We start from the raw sequence: 22,379 nt of genomic DNA on the forward strand, positions 1-22,379 counted from the left end.
TGGTACCTTTGCCAAGAGGATAGGCAACAGGAAAGGTTTTGTCTGTTGCTGGGTTTGTGGTCCCTCCTTAGAGTACTGAGTGTGGCAGAGAGGGTCTGTTCCAGTTTGGCAGCACTTTCTGTCATTATTTTATCTAGTTTTTCCCCCAAAAGAGAAGTGAGCCTGTGAATTTAGAGGATCACAGAATTTGTGTGCAGTGAGCATCAATTTCCTGGGGCAAAGCTAAATGAGACGTGTGCTAGAGGCGTCTGCTGACCTGGATGCCATGGACTCAGCTGAAAATCTCATTGCATCCATGGAGGCATCTGCCATAAAGGCTGTTGCCAGGAAAATGTCCTGAAGTGTAGACCGGAAGCCTCCATCCTTCCCAGTCTTAAGGATATCCAGCCAGGACACAGACTCTTGTGAAGAATGTAGCCATCAGGGATGATCTGAGGGTGTCTGACAAAGCCTCAAAGGTAGCTTCCACCTTTCTATCAGGTGGGATCTTTAGGAAAGAAATACACTTGAGATGAGATTACTGTGTCTTTTGCTAGAGATGCCAACTCAACATCAATCTTTGGTAGATCCATAATGGCATTTTTTTGGCTCTTGCAACTTGTAATATCCAAGTAAATTCTTGCTTATGCTTTTTCCCCTATTAGCAGTTTCCCACTTCTCTCTGATACATCCTTGAAGGATGGTTACAGCAGGATTGCAGTCTCAGGCGAGAATTTAGAAAGCAGGTATTTGCTTTCAGGCTTATCCTCTAATGCCTATTCAGGCTGGATCTGGATTGTGGATGCAACCTTTTTGTACATACGTTTAAACTTTTGGGCGGTAGGGAGGGGGAGTTTGTTGCATTTTTTCCATGTGTGCTCAGTGCCTGAATCTGAGAGCTCCCCTTCCTCAGTCGAGGAGGTGATATCTGTGTAAGCAAATATCTCTTTGGGGTTTTTTTTACCTTGTTATTTTCCTTCTTGCTCTTCTTGGATTTTTTTGCCCTTTAGGTTGGCTTTCCAGGTATTTCTGCCTGGCTTAAGCCAGGACATGGTCTTTATTCAGAACCTTGAGCCCTCTGGGTATGTCTCCCTCAATGTCCTCCCCTTTTTAGTCCCACTCCGCCTGCCTGGAACATGGGCTATTATCACTGAAATTTCCCTCATTCAAGCTGGGGAGAAGGGAAGTAGAGTATGAACGCTGCTTCTCTCCCCAGAGAATTTAAGACCTACTTTAGGGCTAGGGATCGAGGACAGGATTTTTAATTTGCGGTCCTATTCTGTCCCAGGATATACCCTCCTGGATTGTGAGTCTCTCTCCTTGGAATCTCTCCCCACTCTGCTCTGGGTCTCCAGATGAGGCTTTTCTGGGTTGGAGTTGCAGCTTCTTTGGCGGATGAGCGCGGGGGGAAGCGGGTGGCCTGAATGAAAGGTAGAAAAGTTTTGCAAGTCTCTCAGACTGCCCAGAGTTCCAGAAGACAGATGTGCATTGTGGTCTCTTGGAACACCCAAATGTCCTGAGCTGACGGTCCATGAGCATTCACCAGCCTGTCAGGGAAGAATCTACAATTATTTACCTGTTGGGTACAGGTGATAGGAAAAGAACATGCACACAAACTTGTTCAGGATCTTTCCATCAAGTTAGTGAGGTCCTCAACATGGTACAGGTTGTTACTATGGTATTCATGCTGTATTTGCTTAGTACAGATACTGTTCAGGGCCAAATCTGCAGTAACAGAGCTGGAGTTTGACAAACAGAGCTGGAGTCTGACAAACAGTGCAACAGAGGTGCATGATGCCAAGTGGTCCAGAAGAGAAAGACAAATCCAGATTGACATTTGAGGGTTGCACGTAACCTGGCCTATCAGGTTGCATGTAACGTGAAATCTTTCCATCGGGAGATAAGCCTGAACCCTGACTGAGTCTAAAGTTGCTCCTATGAAATCTACAGTTTGCATCGGGAACAGGACAGACTTTTCCAAACTCTCAAAGACTGTTAGGGATGAAAGATGCTGAAGCAGGGATGAGGTTGATGCAAGCACTTCTAGACATATCCTGCCAATGAGAAGCCAATCATCTAAGTACGGGAAGACAGTGAAGCTGCTTCATCTGAATTATGGTATTACTACTAGAAACTCTTTGGTGAAGATGCTTGGTGTGGTTGGTATACTGAATGGAAGCACCTTGAATTGATAGCGCTCAGGACCCACCATAAAGCGAAGGAATCTTTTGTGCAGGGGTGATTATGCACATGAAAGTACACATCTTTCATACTGAGAGCTGTGAACCATGTATTCTTTTGCAGGAAAGGTATTATCAATGCCAGTGTAACCAAACGGAATTATAATTGGGGGGTGGGGGAAATCAAGAATGGGCCTCCACCCTCCCTTCTCTTTGGGAACCAGGAAATATTTCAAATAGAACCCTTCTCTTTGATGCTGAAGAAGTACCCCTCTATCGCTCCCCATTGGCCTCCACCCTCTCTTCTCTTTGGGAACCAGGAAATATTTCAAATAGAACCCTTCTCTTTGATGCTGAAGAAGTACCCCTCTATCGCTCCCCATTGGAGGGGAGAGATTCTACCTCTTGGCAGAGGAGCTCCTTATGAAAATGGTCCCTGACGACGAGAGAGGGAAGGGGTTTTCTGAGGGGATACAGAGAGAAACTGGATGATGTAGCTAGCTGAAATGGATGATATTAGCACCCACATGTCCATTGTTATTGCACTCCAGTTGTGGGAAAAGAGTGACAGGAAGATTCCGTGGAGACAGCAACAACAGTGGTTCACAACTCCAGAGCTTCCGGTCAAAAGTATCTTTTTTGCCAGGAGGTGAGGTTGGGTTGATGTGGTTGACTTGGAAGATACAGGGTATCATGGCTTTTGCCCTCTGTCTTTTACAAGGCGGTTCACAGACTTGCTAGTGATAAACAGCTGGATCCTGTGGGTTGTAGGATGTCTTGGATCTTGTGTTTTGTATCCTGGACCTCCTCTAGGCAGATTTGAATTTCCTCCACCATCCTGCACAGCAGCTCTCAAAACTGCTTGGGCCATCCAGAAAGGACGGCGAAGCTGAGACAATAGGAGATGGGGAAGATAGTTGTGCTGGTACCAGTGGAAATGGTAGATCCAACTAATAGTTCTCTTCTACGGGGTCGCAAGAAAGCTTTGGTTGTTCTCTTGGAGGGCTGGGGGTGGAATGACTTCCTATGAGATTCTTCTGACCCTGGGTATTGTGCAAATGGATTCCATGGGCCCCAACAGGAGCGACTGAAGGTGGGTTGTGGAGGGCCTCATGGGGTACTACCAATCTTGAGGGGTGTGTTTGAGTGGAGGTTGGTTCCAGGAGACTCTTGATCTCCTGCCTGCACTGATCTCCTTTGGAGGTGGTGATGATGGTTCCTTTGGTAGCTCTAATTCTCCTAATGACAAAAAGGCCAGATCTGGTTTAATATGAGGGGCCAACAGTTCCGATGGAAGAAAGCTGTGGCTAGGATAGGGGATGGGAGATAGATTTATTCTATAGCCCATATCCCCTGGTGGTATCAAATTCTCCCTGGTGAGGGATGGTCCTAACAACAGGGGAGACTGCAGATCTGGAAGAACAAAGATGTCCTTTGGGATGGTATGTCTCTTTGCTCTCCCTGCATTGTGTGGAGTTCTCTCTGCCCATACTGATGGAGCCAAAGTAGGGATGCTCTGGGTTGGCAGGTCTATATGTTGTTGACGATGGAGGTTCCCAACAGATACTTTACATCAGTACTGGCAGTCCTTGGTCTTCTGACCTGGGCAATATGACTGGTATGGTTACCGGCAGTGCAATCTGGTACCAATGAAGCCCTGTTCTTATGAGCCTTTTTATTATGGCCTTGGGACTTCGGACAGTCTAAGTCTTTAGGAGCTGGGCACGAAGACTTCTCCAACTTGGACAGGATCGAATCAGTCCTCTATGGAATAGACTTAAAGGGGGATCTTCTCTTGTATTTATGAAAGTGTTCCCTGCCCTCCTGATGAGACTGTGATCCCCCTTGCTCCTAGGTCAGGCCTCATGGTAGGAGGTGCACATCTTGCTGACTCTTGCCAATGTATGCGGAGAGGGTCAAACCAGGGCCTAGTAGCCTTTTCTGTGACGTGCTTTTTAAGTGGAAATTTCCACACCAGCTAGGTACAGCTAGGGAACGAGCAACAAATACTGCACCTGGCAGAGATATGCGCTTCCCCAAAGCAATAAAAGCAGCGTTGGTGGACGTTGCTTACTGAGAAGGAGCACAGATTGGAGAGAGAGTTTTTACACCCATGTCTTCTGAACGTAGACTAATTCCCATACTGAGCTGAGCTCAGTATGGGAGCTGAGGAGTTATGGGGGAGGAGGTGGAGAGTTCCTCTTGGTGGGGAATCTAATTAAATATTAACTATATTACTAGAAGCTATTTACACTAGCTATATTAAAGATAAACAGGTTGAAGACAAGGCTGAAGAAACAGGAGAAACTCTGGAGGTTCTGATTCAAGCCATGTGGCTGTAAGAAGGAACTGGAAAGACGGTCAGTCCACTCCGCCCCTTATACGCTCCACCACGGAGGCATGAGGAGAACAGGGGTGCATGCATGGACCAATGGAACATTATTTAAATTGCCAGTATGAGGCACATGGAGTACCTGAATACACACAATGGAACACACATAGGAACCATCACTTGTGAAAAAAGGATGGTGCTACTACCTGAAAAAAATGGATAAACTAATAAGTTGGCTAAGGAAAGTTGGGCGCAAATGAACCATTTCACTACGGCTGCAGAGGCAGAAGATCTGGGAGCAGACCATGGAAGGGGGCATGACTAGATCATGCTGTACTCCAGACACTGCAAACAAGAGGGGAATACCCCACAAAAATCAGAATTGTGCAATACACTGAGTTACAGAAAATACTATTTGTACATGGCAGAGTTACACACTGGAACAACCCTCACTTATTATTATATCAGGCTATACTCCTGAAATCTCATTAATCATGCTTATATTGGCACTGTAGGTGGATAGGAAACAATTCTGACAATCAGGTCTCTGCCATATAATTCTATTCTATGAAACTGACTCCCTTGCTCTTCTGCCCACCCTCCTAAGGGTCATGAGTTGCCTTCAGAACTCTGACAACCATAGCCAAGAAATAATGCGAATAACTCTGTTTTGGTTGAGTTTTAAATGTAAAAAGTGGCTTTCACCTTGCAAAGAAAATAAAGAAGTGTGGAGTTTGTGACATGTTATATAGCTACAGTGAGGCAAAAAAATGTGACACTGAGGGCTACATTTTGAAATGTTTTGGATGTTTAACGTTTAGCTGTAACAAGGCCAGCTAACAGACTTTTGAATGGTGTCCCTCCAGACTCTGTGCTTGGAGGTAGCAGGACTTGGTGAGCAGTGCATTTGGTCTATCTGTAGGTTGTTTGTTTGTTCTCTGTGTAAGGGTTGCAAGTGTGGTCCAAGGCCCCCGGCATAAAACACCTGAGACGGATCTGTTTGTTGGTGCCTTGGTAAGGGCTGGGAGGCTCTGACCCTTGGAGCTTTTGTATCAGTCCCGCTGTTTGAAGTCTCTGGTGGTGAAGGACAGAGCTAAGCTAAGCAGGGAGACTTGGTATACAAATTCACTTACTAGGCAAACTTGAGAGACACAAAGAGAGGCAGCTAACCAGAGAGTTTTGGAGTTAGTTTAGAAAAAGAGAGTGAGAGAGGCTTTCCTTCCAAGTCAATGCTATATTAATGTTCAATTTGAAGAAGGCTACCAAAAAAAAAAAAGTGCTGATGACCTGCAATGGCCTTATTTTCTTTCCTGCTTGCATCCAGAAGGGACTTCCTGTTAATGAAGTTTCAAATTGGTGAAAGATTCTTGGACTGGAAGGGTAAGTACAGACATTACTAAGAATCAGAGAAGTTGAGGAGTTCCTAGACAGCCAGGTTCAGAAAATACCAATACCCCAGGCTCAACGAAGAAAGGAGCTGGCCACTGAGGAGTCGAAGACAGAGGATGTCAAAGGAGGCCTAGAAGTTTGTGGCCATCAGAGGCAAGAGGTCACAATGGCATTCCATATGGCTAGACACAGATGAGGATGGGCAGCCTGTGGCCACCAAGGAGAAGACAACCGGGAGAAATTCCACACAGCTGGTACTTTTCAATCAACACCAGATCCTCAGCGTGGAAAGTACGGACAATACTTCTCAAGATTCAGCTGGTCCAGGGAACAGAGAGATGTACAAGACACTCCTGTGGATGCCACCTCGGCCCACCCTGTAAGAAAATCAAGCTTGCCCACAAAGAAATCTCCAACCATCCAAGGAAGACAGAGTATCCTTGCTGGGGATTCATTACTCAACTAATCAAAAGAACATTCTGTAAGGGAAAAGCAGACAAGAGGATGGCATGCTGTCTTCCCGACTCAAGACACAACTCTAAGATTGGATAGGCTTCTGAAGTCATTGGACAAGCATCCACTGGTGATGGTACATATCAGCACTAACAACACTGAGTCATAGACTGTCTCACAGATAACAGAACACAGAAGAGGGCTGAAGAAGGTTTTCTCTGAGATCCTGCCTGTCCTGCAAGTGAAGGAAGAAAGAAGGCAGAAGATTCTGGAAATGAACCACTGGCTAGGTAATTTGTGGAGGACTTTGGTTCTACAGAACATTGGTTCACATTCTATGGGGAGAGAGGGCTGTATATACTGTATTGCCTCCACCATAGTAGAAGGGGAACCAACTGCCTCAGGAACAGGCTGGACAGAGTAGTCAGGAACGGTTTAAACTAATAAAACATGAGGGTAAAAAGAGGGGAGATATAAGCTCTCAGAACAGAATAGAGATATCGAGAACAAAATTAGTCAAGGAACCAAAGGACATGAAGAGAAGAAATAGTTTAATTAACTATGCACCAGTGTTAGGAGGCTGGATAACAAACAAGAGGAATTGGAATTGTTCATTTATAAGCATAAATTAGATATAGTTGGTACTACTGAGACCTGGTGGAATAAATCATATGATTGGAATGTTAAAATCAACAACTATTACCTATTTAGGAAGGACTGAGTAAGCAAAAGGGGAGGGGAGAATGGCACCCCATGTTAAAACTGACATTACCTGTTGAATCACCAATAGCACAGAGAAATGATCCTGAATGCTTATGGATCAATGTCCTAACAGATAAAGCACAAGATGGCATTTTAGTTGGTGCCTGCTACAGACCACCATATCACATTTGGGAACGCACTGATTGATTCCTTGTGCACTTATCTACAATTTGTAGAGGGAAAAACTACTAAATCTTTGTGTACTTCAATTTGAGCAACATATGCTGGAGATTTCATGGTGCCGGTACTAAAACATCCATGGAATTTCTTAATATTATAGATAATTTCCCAACTCAAAAAGTGTTGTAGCCAATATGGGGGGATTCTGTATAAGACTTGGCCTTGAGAGATTACAGAGGAATTCATCACAGAACTAAAAATTAATGATAGCTTAAGGTTCAAGTGATCATGACTTGATCACATTTAAAATGTGAAACAGAATAAGTCCAGACCGGTAATATATATATTTGATAACTTAGAAGGGCCAATTTCACAAAGCTGAAAACAATTATGAGCCAAATCAACTGTGAAGAATAATTTAACCAGAAAAATGCAAATGATTATTGGGAATTGTTTAAGAATTCTTTACTAGAAGCCTAAATGCTAAAGCCAAGGAAGAAGGTTGTATTGGCTAAAAAACTGACCTGATTTAGAGAGGAAGTAAAGACAGCTATAAAAATTATATGGTTATAAACAAACGGAAGACACAGGAAGTTGACAGTAATGAATATAAATCAGAAGCTAGGAACTGATAATGATAACAACATTGATAATGGAAGCCCAAATAAACAAAATGTGCAATAGAGGGATTTTAAATCTTGCTTTAAGTGAAATGTTCAACTCAACCTTTAACTATGGCATTGTTATGGATGTAGCCAGAATAACGAATCAGAAGAACAGACAATTTTAGTACCAAAGATTTTGCTTTATCTTTAATACATAAAGGACTGCTCAGCAGCAATTCTACATGTGGACTGAGTACTGGTAGTCATTTCATGCATTCTTTACCATGAAAAAAGGATTAAACCACTTCTCAAAATCAGGTGTACAGTATGCAAAGTCTTCTGACAAAAAACCAAAAAGATATGGCTTGGCAAACCTGATAGTCTAAGGTTAAAATAAAGAAGCAAAAATCTTCCCCCCCCCCACCACAAAAAATAAAGGAGAAAAGAAAAGGGAATCGCTCTCAAATATTTTTTTCTTTGTTGGTCATCCTTAAATAGCATAAACTATGGAAAGAATATCAATTTATGAACTGACAAATTATTGTAGGCATGGTATTAGTGGGCGTTTTGAAAGGCATTGTCAAGTTATCAGATTATAATACTTTCTAATATTATTTTTATATATTAATTCTCTCTCTTACCGGACATTGGAAAACACATTAAAATTACATATCATGTAATAAAGTTGTCTTTCACACAGCCATTCTATTACAGGAACTATTTCCATTTCTTCTGCTTTGTGTACTACAGAAAACTAGAAAAATTAAATAAAAAATAGTCATTACTTCAAGATGTTGAGACATTATGGAGTTTCCACATTGCAATACATAGTTTATTAGCTACAGAGTAAATCTGACATTTTATTAACTACTCTAATAAACAAAATCTGGTTAATAATAGCAGCTGCATGGCAATAGTAGGCAAATAGAAAATCAGCAGCTGAAAGAGCTGCTATGCTTGTGTAGGATTGCGAAGCTCCTTTCTTCCAGGCTCTTAGAGGATGCTCACAAATTATGGAGTATGTGCCCTTCTCAGTGTCTAAGAGTACTACTTCTGAATGTTTTGAGACCCTGCATGTTTGAGGTGAGAGAATAAATTAGGCTGGATATTAACCAAGGAGTCCTACATGGCAACATACTATGTTACCAGCAGAGCTGACTGCAGATAGCCAAAATTTTGCATTTCAAAGGTTTTTGTTTTTTCTACAACTCCACACATATATCCCTCCTCTCTCTGCATTCCCATACAAATGAACACAGCATGTTTCATTGTTTGTTGACTGGAATATATATTTAACCATCTGTTTCTAGCACTGTGACTCTCCATTCACATGCTTGCTACTCAAAAAGAGTAAAATGTACAGGAGGTTCAGAGGTAGCAATTAACTGTTCCGTTTTTCTGTTCCTCATATTTAATCTCAGTATAAACTTAAGTAGGTATGAAAAAACAGATAACGAACAGCTTCAGCTAGCAATAGAAAATTCTGAAATAAAGTATAGTTATATAAAATTATATTTTCTGTTGCAATCAGTTATATGTAGGGATACAACGAATCAGTATTTATTACTGTTAAGTTATGCTGTTGTTAGCAAACAAGAATTTTTGAACCAAGCTCTTTTTTATATAAAGTGTCCATACTGTTTAATGCAGAATATTTTTTTTCAAGCATCGCAGTATACAATTGATCCAAAAGATGCTTCTTGGCAGACAAGCACATAAAATTATCATTTTGTTTAAATTACAACAATCTGAATGGTTCTTAAGTTCCTCTTTACAGTCCAAAATAAGACATAAATCTAAGACATAATTGTTTTCATGAATATTAAAAAGCAATCATAAAAACCAAGGCTAATTCAAGCCTGGCTTTGTTATGTTTGTCTTCTGCATGCACAGGAAACAGTTGCAGGATTAATGCAAAGTAGCAGACAAAGCCAATAGGTTTTGCACATCAGGCAACTTAACTGTTCCTGGATTGCTTCTTATATTCTTTTTAAAACATAGCAATAGCTTATCTGCAATTTGAATCAAGTCACAGATACAGGGCTTTAGGTCAAGGACAAAATGTTATCTACACAAAAAAAAGTGATAAGACAATCAAGTTTCATCCTATAATAAGGATCTGTCTGTGTGTGAAATGCTATTAGTTTTTACTGAACTGATACTTCAACACTTGAAAGAGGATCTGTCTGACCCATCTTATACCTCATGACCCACGTGGTGATAAGGTTTAAAGGCATGACATCATCATATTTACGGAAGAGGATTTGGAAAAATCAATCTTTTCTGTAATGTCAAATATCCTGCTTCACAGTGCCTGTGTGATTGTGAGGCAACATTTCACAGAGGATCAGTGCACAAACTTTTTAATTATGAGATCTTCAGTCAAAATCCTGATTAGATTACAGTTAAAAGTGAGTATGATGGTCTCATTTCACTTTCTAGCCAACTTCACAACACAATTCATAACGATTAACAATCTCTGCTAACTGCACCCGGAAACAGTAGTTAGACATTACTGTGATAGGTCCTTTAGAAATGTTACTAGATTAGACAGTCACGCTATAGGGACATTGAGCATTACAGTTTATTCAAACAGTAAAAGTACAGAGTTTCCTGTATTTTGAAGGTTTCATGTAAGGGTAGAGCTTCCTGAAGCTCCGAGTCCTTGAAGGACACCTTTTAGGTATTCTATCCCAGAATACTGAAGGACCAACAGCTTAAGCTTGACTCAATGTTTAAAGAGGGGGGGAGTGGGTGGGGAGGGGGGAGGCAGTGTTGTAAGACCACTAGAGGAATGATGCACTCTCAATAATAAAAAATAGAATAAAACACCTGGAAGAGCCTGATATGATAAGGTCTAACCAGCACAGTTTCTGCAAAGGGAAATTGTGCACTAATCTATAAAATTCTTTAACAGAGTAGAACTGTATGACATACTCTATTTAGCTCTTCAAAAAGTCTTTGACAAAGTCCCTCAACAAAAGGCTGTGTACAAGGTCTGGTGTTGTTTAATACATTTACTAATGATCTGGAAAAGGGGGGCAAGCAGTGGCACAACAAAAATTGCAGATGATAAAGTTATGTAGGTTAGTCAAATCCACAGAAGACTGTGAGGAACTTCAAAGGATTAACCAAATTAGATGAAAGGGCAACATGAGTGCAGACCGAGTTCAATAGTGATACATGCAAAGTAATGAACAGTGAAAGGAACAATTCAGCTACTCATAACAGGGTTATAAATTAACTGTATCAACTCAGAAGAGAGGACCTAAGCACCATCTCAGTGAGAACCTCTGCTAAGAAAGAGGCGACATCAATAATTGTTGCTGTCAGGGTTCCCTCCCCACTTCTGAACTCTAGGGTACAGATATGGGGACCCGCATGAAAGACCCCATAAGCTTATTTCTACCAGCTTAAGTTAAAAACTTCCCCAAGGCACAAATCCTTCCTTGTCCTTGGATGGGTACTGCTGCCACCACCAAGTGAGTTAGACAAAGTTTCAGGAAAAGGACCACTTGCAGTTCCTGTTTCCCTAAAATATCCCCCCAAGACCCTTCACCCCCCTTCCTGGGGAGGCTTGAGAATAATCTACCAATCAAATAGGTCAACCAGATTCTTAAAAAACAGAACTTTATTATAACAGGGGGAAAAAGTAAAAGAAGCATCTCTGTAAAATCAGGATGGAAGGTAACTTTACAGGGTAATCAGATTCAAAACACAGAGGATTCCCCTCTAGGCAAAACTTTAAAGTTACAAAAAAAACAGGGATAAACCTCCTCCTCTAAGCATAGGGAAAATTCACAACCTAAAAACAAAAGATAATCTACGCGCCTTGCCTTATTTACTTATTCTTTTTGCAATACTGAGACTCATTTTAGGATGATTTTAGGAGAAGGAGTTTTCTGACCTGATGCTTCTCTGCTTCCCCAGAGAACCACACAACATAGAGCACCAAACAAAGCCTGCCCCCCACCCCCGATTTGAAAGTATCTTCTTTCCCCATTGGTCCTTTTGGTCAGGTGTCAACCAGGTTATTTGAGCTTCTTAACCCCTTACAGGTAAGGAGGAATTCTAGGCTACCCTTAGCTTTATGCTTATGACAGTTACTTCTTTGAGAGTTACCCTCTGTGCACTTACACTTGTTGGATATCAGGTGCTGAGTTGAACAACTGTCTTAAAATGCTGGTATATGAGTTCAGCATCAGTGGGGAATCCATAAATAAGTCTAGAATTCATCCTTAAACCCAATTTACTTCAATGAGTTTTAAACACCCTCCCCCCTATAGGGATGGTTATCTAAAAACAGGGCCTAGGTGAAGGACAAACAGAGCTGTTTTTTGCACATTTGTTGGTAACTAAGCAAGTGGAGTGTCAATTTTAGTGACTGCATGTAAATATTGACTAGGAGAGGGGAGAGAAGTGAGCCTTACAGTACGCTCCACACGTAAGGATGCTGATAAGCAAACCGACAGTTGTTCACCACCACCCTTTGAGTGAAGCCCCAAAAGAAGGATTCAAACTACTAAGACGGTTTCCTTTGACTTCTACCCCATCTTTCAGATGAGATAGCAGCATGCTATGATCAACTGAATCAAACACAAGAGATCTAAGCCCTGGTCGACACTACGAGTTTAGGTCGAATTTAGCAGCGTTTAGATCAATTTAACCCGCACCCATCCACAACGACGAAGCCACTTTTGTCGACTTAAAGGGCTCTTTAAAATCAATTTCTGTACTCCTCCCCAATGAGGGGATTAGCTCTGAAATCGGACATTGCCAGGTTGAATTTCATAGAATCATAGAATATCAGGGTTGGAAGGAACCTCAGGAGGCCATCTAGTCCAACCCCCCTGCTCAAAGCAGGACCAATCCCCAACTAAATCATCCCAGCCAGGACTTTGTCAAACCTGACCTTAAAAATATACTAAGGAAGGAGATTCCACCATGTCATAAATATAAAGGGAAGGGTAAACCCCTTTAGAATCCCTCCTGGGCCAGAGGAAAAATCCTCCTCACCTGTAAAGGGTTAAGAAGCTAAAGGTAACCTTGGCTGGCAACCTGACCAAAATGACCAATGAGGAGACAAGACACTTTCAAAAGCTGGGAGGAGGGAGAAAAACAAAGAGTCTGTGTCTGTCTGTATGCTGCTTTTGCCGGGGATAGACAGGCATGGAGCCTTAGAACTTTAGTAAGTAATCTAGCTAGGTATGGTGTTAGATTATAATTTCTTTAAATGGCTGAGAAAAGAGCTGTGCTGAATAGAATGACTATTCCTGTCTGTGTGTCTTTTTTGTAACTTAAGTTTTGCTAGAGGGATTCTCTATGTTTTGAATCTAATTACCCTGTAAGGTATTTACCATCCTGATTTTACAGAGGTGATTCCTTTACTTCTATTAAAAGTCTTCTGTAAGAAAACTGAATGCTTTTTCATTGTTCTAAGATCCAAGGGTTTGGGTCTGTGGTCACCTATGCAAATTGGTGAGGATTTTTTACCAACCTTCCCCAGGAAGTGGAGTGCAAGGATTGGAGGATTTGGGGGGGAAAGCCGTGTCCAAATTACGTTTCCCAGTAAACCCAGATAAAGTTGGGGGGTGGCAGTGAAATCCAAGGGCAAAGGGTAAAATTAATTGTACCTTGGGGAAGTTTTTAACCTAAGTTGATAAAAGTAAGCTTAGGAGGTTTCAATGCAGGTCCCCACATCTGACCCTAGAGTTCAGAGTGGGGAAGGAACCTTGACACACCACCTCCCCTAGGTAACGCATTCCAGTGTTTCACCAACCTCCTAGTGAAAAAAGTTTTTCCTAATATCCAACCTAAACCTCCCCCACTGCAACTTGAGACCATTACACCTTGTTCTGTCATCTACTACCACTGAGAACAGTCTAGATCCATCCTCTTTGGAACCCCCTTCAGGTAGTTGAAGCAGCTATCAAATCCCCCCTCATTCTTCTCTTCCGCAGACTAAACAATCCCAGTTCCCTCAGCCTCTCCTCATAAGTCAGCGTGTTCCAGTCCCCCTAATCATTTTGTTGCCCTCCGCTGGACATTTTCCAATTTTTCACATCCTTCTTGTAGTGTGGGGCTCCAACACTGGACACAGTACTCCAGATGAGGCCTCACACCAATGTGAATAGAGGGGAAACGATCACGTCCCTCGATCTGCTGGCAATGCCCCCTACTTATACATCCCAAAATGCCATTGGCCTTCTTGGCAACAAGGGTACACTGTTGACTCATATCTTGCTTCTCATCCACTGTAACCCCTAGGTCCTTTTCTGCAGAACTGCTGCCGACCCATTCCGTCCCTAGTCTTCTTCGTCCTAAGTGCAGGACTCTGCAACTTGTCCTTGTTGAACCTCATCAGATTTCTTTTGGCCCAATCCTCTAATTTGTCTAGGGCCTCTGTATCCTATCCCTACCCTCCCGCGTATCTACCTCTCCTCCCAGTTTAGTGTCATCTGCAAACTTGCTGAGGGTGCAATCCACACCATCCTCCAGATCATTTATGAAGATATTGAACAAAACCGGCCCCAGGACCGACCCTTGGGGCACTCCACTTGATACCGGCTGCCAACCTAGACATGGAGCCATTGATCACTACCCGTTGAGCCCGACAATCTAGTCAGCTTTCTATCCACCTTATAGTCCATTCATCCAGCCCATACTTCTTTAACTTGCTGCAAGAATACTGTGGGAGACCGTGTCAAAAGCTTTGCTAAAGTCAAGGAACCCACGTCCACCACTTTCCCCTCATACACAGAGACATTTATCTCATCATAGAAGGCAAATAGATTAGTCAGGCATGGACTTGCCCCTTGGTGAATCCATGCTGACTGTTCCTGATCACTTTCCTGCTCCTCTAAGTGCTCCAGAATTGATTCCTTGAGGACCTGCTCCATGATTTTTCAGGGACGGAGGTGGCCTGTAGTTCCCAGGATCCTCCTCCTTCCCTTTTTTAAAGATGGGCACTACATTAGCCTTTTTCCAGTCGTCCGGGACTTTCCCCCGATCGCCATGAGTTTTCAAATATAATGGCCAATGGCTCCTGCCAATCACATCCGCCAACTCCTTTAGCACTCTCGGATTGCAGCGCATCCGGCTCCATGGACTTGTGCTCGTCCAGCTTTTCTAAATAGTCCCGAACCACTTTTTCTCCACAGAGGGCTGGTCACCATCCTCCCCATGCTGTGCTGCCCAGGTGCAGCAGTCTGGGAGCTGACTTTGTTCGTGAAGACAGAGGCAAAAAAGCATTGAGTACATTAGCTTTTTCCACATCCTCTGTCACTAGGTTGCATCCCTCATCAGTAAGGGGCACACACTTTCCTGACTTTCTTCTTGTTGCTAACATACCTGAAGAAACCCTTCTTGTTACTCTCTAACATCTCTGCTAGCTGCAACTCCAGGTGTGATTTGGACTTCCTGATTTCCCTCCTGCATCCCTGAGCAATATTTTTATACTCTTCCCTGGACCATTTGTCCAATCTTCCACTTCTTGTAAGCTTCTTTTTGTGTTCAAGATCAGCACAGGATTGCACTGTTAAGCCAAAGCTGGTCGCCTTGCCATATTTACTATTCTTTCTACACATTGGGATGGTTTGTCCCTGTAACTTCAATAAAGATTCTTTAAAATACAGCCAGCTCTCCTGGACTTCCTTTCCCCCTCATGTTATTCTCCCAGGGGATCCTGCCCATCAGTTCCCTGAGGGAGTCAAAGTCTGCTTTTCTGAAGTCAGGGTCCGTATTCTGCTGCTCTCCTTTCTTCCCTGTGTCAGGATCCGAACTCAACCATCTCATGGGCACTGCTCCCAGGTTCCCATCCACTTTAGCTTCCCCTACTAATTCTTCCCGGTTTGTGAGCAGCAGGTCAAGAAGAGCTCTGCCCTAGTTGGTTTCCTCCAGCACTTGCACCAGGAAATTGTCCCTACCCTTTCCAAAAACTTCTTGGATTGTCCATGCACCGCTGTATTGCTCTCCCAGCAGATATCAGGGTGACTGAAGTCTCCCACGAGAACCAGGGCCTGCGATCTAGTAACTTCCATGAGTTGCTGGAAGAAAGCCTCGTCCACTTCATCCCCCCTGGTCCGGTGGTCTATAGCAGACTCGCACCACGACATTACCCTTGTTGCTCACACTTCTAAACTTACTCCAGAGACACTCAGGTTTTTCTGCAGTTTTCATATTTGAGCTCTGAGCAATTTGAAGTACTGTGGACGCAATCGACGGTATTGGCCTCCGGGAGCTATCCCAGAGTACTCCATTGTGACCGCGTCTGGACAGCACTTCAACTCAGATGCACTAGCTAGGTATACAGGAAAAGCCCCGGGAACTTTTGAGTTTCATTTCCTGTTTGGCCAGCGTGGCGAGCTCATCAGCGCAGCTGACCATGCAGTCCCAGGATCGCAGAAGAGCTCCAGCATGGACTGAATGGGAGGTATTGGATCTGATCGCTGTATAGGGAGATGAATCTGTGCTTACAGAACTCCGTTCCAAAAGACTAAGTGCCAAAATATTTGCAAAAATCTCCAAAGACATGATGGACAGAGGCTACAACAGGGACCCGCAGCAGCGCCACGTGAAAATTAAGGAGCTCAGGCAAGCCTACCAAAAAACCAAAGAGGCAAACGGCTGCTCCAGGTCAGAGCCCCAGACATGTCGCTTCCATGATGAGCTGCATACAATTCGGGGAGGGAGGGGGGCCTACCACTACCCCACACCTGTCCGTGGACACCTGCAAGGGGGGAGTCTCATGCAACAGTGATGAGGATTTTGGGGATGAGGAGGAGGAGGATAGCGCACAGCAGGCAAGCGGAGAAACCGTTCTCCCCGACAGCCAGGAACTGTTTATCACCCTAGAGCCAATACCCTCCCAACTCTCCCAAGGCGGGCTCCCGGACCACGAAGCTGCAGAAGGCACCTCTGGTGAATGTACCTTTGTAAATATAATACATGGTTTAAAAGCGTGTTTAATGATTAATTTTCCCTGAAGATTTGGGATGCATTGCGGCCAGTACAGCTTCTAGAAAAGTCTCTTAACGGTCTGGGGATGGAGCGGAAATCCTCAGGGACATCTCCATGAAAGCTCTCCTGGAGGTACTCCCAAAGCCTTTGCAAAAAGGTTTCTGGGAGGGCAGCCTTATTCCGTCCTCCATGGTAGGACACTTTACCACACCAGGCCAGGAGCCGTAGTCTGGACTCCTTGCATAACAAAGCATGGCAGCGTATGGTCCTGGTGTCTTCTGCATTCAAGCAAGATCCGTTCTTTACCTCTCTGTGTTATCTTCAGGAGAGTGATCATCCCAGAGAATTCGGTGGTGGGGGGGAGGGTTAGTTGGGTTTGTGTTGCACGTTACCTGAAAACCGCAGCCCCTCCTTTTAAATGGCCAACCCAATGGGTTTCTGGTATGGGAAAGGGAGGCGCTGCTGTTTGAAACCATTCCCACATGGTATGAAGGTGAAGAAAGCCGAAAAGACTGTGGCTTTACCATGGCTGCCTGCAAGCCGAATTCTGTTGCCCAGCCCTGCGTGTGTGATCTCTCACACGAAAACTGACAGGCCCTCAATATAAGAGGCAAAATGTGACCTTGTACCAAAAGCTCCTTACTGTTGTGCAGGCTGCCTGTGTATGGCTTCATGGGCCACGGCATTAAGGGGTAGGCTGGGTCCCCAAGGATAATAATAGGCATTTCAACATCCTCAACAGTTATTTTCTGGTCTGGGAAGTAAGCCCCTTCTTGCAGCTGTTCAAACAGACCAGAGTTCCTGAAGATGCGAGCGTCATGTACGTTTTCCGGCCATCCCACATTGATGTCGGTGAAACGTCCCTTGTGATCCACCAGTGCTTGCAGCACTGTTGAAAAGTACCCCTTGCGGTTTATGTACTGGCTGCCAAGGTGGTCCGGTCCCAAGATAGGGATATGGGTTCCGTCTATGGCCCCACCACAGTTAGGGAATCCCATTGCAGCAAAGCCATCCACTATGACCTGCACATTTCCAAGAGTCACTACCCTTGATATCAGCAGCTCAGTGATCGTGTTGGCTACTTGGATCACAGCAGCCCCCACAGTAGATTTGCCCACTCCAAATTGATTCCTGACTGACTGGTAGCTGTCTGGCGTTGCAAGCTTCCACAGGGCTATTGCCACTCGCATCTCAACTGTGAGGGCTGCTCTCATCTTGGTATTCTTGCGCTTCAGGGCAGGGGAAAGCAAGTCACAAAGTTCCATGAAAGTGCCCTTACGCATGCGTAAGTTTCGCAGCCACTGGGAATCGTCCCAGACCTGCAACACTATGCGGTCCCACCAGTCTATGCTTGTTTCCCGGGCCCAGTTTCGGCATTCCACGGCATGAGCCTGCCCCATTGCCACCAGGATGTCCAAACTGCTGGGGCTCGTGCTTTGAGAGAAGTCTGTGTCCATGTCCTCATCACTCTCGTCACTGTGCTGCCGTCGCCTCCTCGCCTGCTTGTGCAGAACCAGAACCTGCAAATACTGCAGGATAATGCGCGAGGTGTTTACAATGCTCATAACTGCCACGATGATCTGAGTGGGCTCCATGCTTGCCGTGGTATGGCATCTGAAGGAGAGCAGAGTTGCAGCGGAAGCGGTGGCTGACGATGGATGCCATGAGAATAGATATTTCTAGAGAACGACGAGAGGACCTGCAAGGTGGATTCAGGAGAGCAGAGCTGCAGTGGAAGCGGTGGAGGAAGACGGTTAGCACCGCGCACATTTCCCGAGGAAGAACACACGTACCCAGGAGCCCCTGACAAACAACATGGAGAAATTCGCTATTGAGACAATAGCAGCAGAGCAGAGTTGCAGCAGAAGCAGTGTTTGACAACGGTTAGCCGTCCTAGCACCCAGGACACAACAGCGGCGATGTTGGTGAGCTGAGGGGGCTGCACGCTTGCCGTGGTATGGCGTCTGCGTGGGAAAGAGGGGCAAAATGATTGTCTGCCACTGCTTTCACGGAGGGAGGGGCGACTGACGACATGTACCCAAAACCACCCGTGACAATGTTTTTGCCACATCAGGCACTGGAAGCTTAACCCAGAATTCCAATGGGCGGCAGAGACTGCGGGAACGGTGGGATAGCTACCCACAGTGCACAGCTCCATAAGTCAATGCTAGCCACGGTAGGGAGGATGCACGCCGCCAACTTAATGCACTTAGTGTTTATATACGCAATCGACTGTATAAAAACAACTTCTAAAAATCAACTTCTATAATATTGACCTAATTTTGTAGTGTAGACATACCCTAAGAGAGTAGATGATCGTTCCTTGTCTGTGAGAATGTGAAGATCGTCCATCAGCGTCATTTCAGTTCCATATCCTGGACTGATATCTGATTAGGAAAGATTAAGATCATGGCCAGTGGAGAGGTGCACCTTTGGGACAGCTATTCGCTATCTTTCATATTAGCTTCCTCAAAAAGGGAGTACTACAACATGTAGTAGGTGGCAAGGTCGACTGCATCTAGCGATGGCCTCTTAAGGATTTGGTGGAAACAGAATTCTTCATGGTGAGTCCTGATTATAGGCATCTTGTACCAATACTGTATAAGAAGGGCCATCCGTAATGTCTATGCATTACAAGTCTGGAAGCAATCTTAAAGCAAACGGAATAAGGTCACTCTCTTTTCCAGCCAGAACCCCCAAGATTCTTTATTTTCCCTGTTATCTGGTTTCACAAGCACTCAATCTTTCAGTCCCTACCTAGTTTAATTTACACTGTACCCCAGCCTAGTGTGCCAGTGTATTGGTGGCAATGTTGGAAAGAAGAATACTCCCTTCCAGATTTTCAAAGGGTCTTCCCACCAATTTAATGATGACAGGACAATACTATGTAGTCTGATACCAAAGAGATCAGTAGGTCTTTTGATATAATATAGGACTTTGGTACCAAATACGTCAGTGCTGAAGACAGACAAGAGGGTGGCATTGGTACCAGCGTAAATGGTACTAAGGATATCTCTTCCAAGAATCTTGGCCGATAGGCTGATACCAAGAGATATTTGTAGTGCCAAGGTAGCCTGTCTAGGGGCACAGTGATGGTGCCTGAAGGGGTGCCAAAGGGACCCTTTTGAGGCCTTGTGCTTTCTTGTTCAACTAAGGCTCAAGAGGCTTTGTGGCTCTTCCACGAAGGGTCTGGTGACAGAGACCTAGATCTCGTCCTTTTGCAGACTTGGTGCTCTTTCCTCTACCTGTCCCTTGAAATTTTACCAAAGAGGACGGCTCTTTAGGAGACGCCATACCAACTCCACAAGTAGAGGAGCTAGCAGAAAGACTTTTGAATGAGGAGTGTTCAGGAGTTTCTGCCCCAGGCATCCTGGGATCTGAGGAGGGATGCACTGACCTCCCCAGCAGAAATATTTTCAGGGGAGACTCCCTAGCTCTTTGGATTCTCTGAGGAAGTGACTGACAGATGCCATATATGTGCCCCTTGTCCAGATACAGTAATCATTTGGTATGTCCATCATAAAGAGGTATTACTACCTCGCATGAAGGGCAATTTTTAAAGCCTAGGGATTTGTCTTCAATAATTAAGACTAATCCACATATTGGGAAGACAGTCAGGTAAACACAAACCAAATTTCTTCTTGAAGGCAAAAGACTAAACCAGCGGTTAGTTAATTATTAGTACCTATTTACAAAACAATGGGTACATTTCAGAGTGAGCAATAAGGCATGGACACTGCAAGTTCCATCACACTGCCCCAGTGGCAAAAAGAAACTGAGGGACAGTTGGGGTTGCTTCCTCTACCCATATCCTCAGGTGGAAGTAGGAAGTTACTCAGGGCACGGGCATGGCTCCCAATGGACAGTACTGGTCAAAAGAATGTGAACTCAAGTACACTGGGCACATGCAAACTAACAGTGTAATATATATGGACAAATATTTTAAGAATATAATTTTCCAGTTCATCGTCATCTAGTACTTATTTCTTCTTTTTAAAAAAAAGAATCAGGATTTTACTCTTTTATGCCTAGAGTGAACAAAATTTTGATTTAAAGTAATTTAAATGCGTACAATATAAAAAAAACAAGAGCTCTGTGTAAGCTTCTCTCTCTCTCTCATCAACAGAAGCAGGCCCAATAAAATATATTAAGCCACCCATCTTGTCTCTACAATATTAAAAAAAAAACCCAGTTAAGAAATTTTAGAAACGGCAATATCTCAGAGGACTCCACAGTACAGACAAGGTTACACTAAAAACATTGTGCGTATACTAAATTTGATAAATTGACAAAAAAAGATCAAGAAAAGTTTGCTGTAGCAACAAAAAGCAAGGGAATTCAGAATTAAGACTGAAGCATATATTGTTTTACAGCCCACAGGGACAACAGGGCTCAAATTACTCAATCAGACTGGCCCCCATTAACTTCAGCAGAAGGCAGATTGTGTTCTAAAAATGCACCAAATTGGGCTTTGGAATTGATGACTATTAGCTCTTTTACCTGTAAATGTTCTTGCTTTTTTTATTCTAATAAAGCTTTGGAACCATAGGATAGTTAGAGTTGAAAGGATCCACAGTGTCATGCCAGGTCAACCAACCACATGTGCTACCTTCTGCTGCAAATTTCATAGCTATAACACTGAGGTATGCTGTGGGATTTTCATCAGCATTCTCACACTGGAAATATGGACCAAGAATGATTGGTTTACTTCACCAAGTTTACCTTTGGAGAAGAGATGAAATTAATGTTACAACAACAAGAATCAAAGGCAGATTTTAGGTGAAAATGCATCTCCCCAAAGATGCTTTCCTATAATTTTGTAGAAAATAATTTAGTCACACAGGACAGTTAGATCAAATAAAAGCATGACAATTATCAATGCCACTACTGCAAGAACATTCCTACATATATCTTAATTTGATCTAAAATGCACAAAAGGATCACATTAGATACAGTTCTATCATGGAAAGGAAGTGATACTTGAACAGCTATATCAGACAAGCCCAAACAGAGCTCTGAATTAGATTAGGGCATTGCGTTAACCCTATGACAACTGGTATTTTTTTACTTGACAGTTTGAACAATAAATCTAGTTCTCCCCATCATCCCCCATTAGAAAAAGGTAAGAAAAATAAATCTAAGACTGCTTTGAGGGATAAAAGGTTAGGAGAAATGCAAATTAAAACACTGAAAGTTTGTAGGAATTTGTAGAGCTACATTCAAGTACCCAACTGAGAATATTCAGTTCCAATAATTAATAAAGAAATAAATTGTGCACAACTAAAAGCTTACATACAGTGAGCCTGATGTCACTTACACCACTTTTATACCATTGTAACTCCACAACTTTAAATGCAGTTAACTCTTGAGTTACACCTCTGTAGGATCAGAAAGAGGAAAGGAGGGCATCTCTCCATGAGTTGCAACCATGCCCTTCCCTCAAGCAGAAACACCAGCACTCCATGTTGGATGGTGTCATAAAGGGATCTCTCCCTGGGGAATCCCAGATGAGACAAATCTCCTGAAAGACCAAAATGGTCAACTCCCACTCATGGTCTTGACAGAAATGCCTGCTCAGGGAGTCTATGGTGTTTTGGAGTC

General features: G+C 43.6%; 1 protein-coding gene across 1 annotated transcript in view; it reads right to left on the minus strand.

Moving 5' to 3' along the window:
* Positions 1 to 22,379, minus strand: part of DNAH14 (dynein axonemal heavy chain 14) — a 514,964-nt gene that overhangs the window by 430,563 nt on the left and 62,022 nt on the right. The window contains exon 8 of the mRNA XM_043543588.1: positions 8,462 to 8,574. Coding sequence (XP_043399523.1) covers positions 8,462 to 8,574 — 113 coding nt within the window. The remainder of the gene's footprint in view (positions 1 to 8,461; positions 8,575 to 22,379) is intronic.

This window comes from Chelonia mydas, chromosome 3, assembly GCF_015237465.2.
Source record: "Chelonia mydas isolate rCheMyd1 chromosome 3, rCheMyd1.pri.v2, whole genome shotgun sequence".
Lineage (NCBI taxonomy): Eukaryota > Metazoa > Chordata > Testudines > Cheloniidae > Chelonia > Chelonia mydas.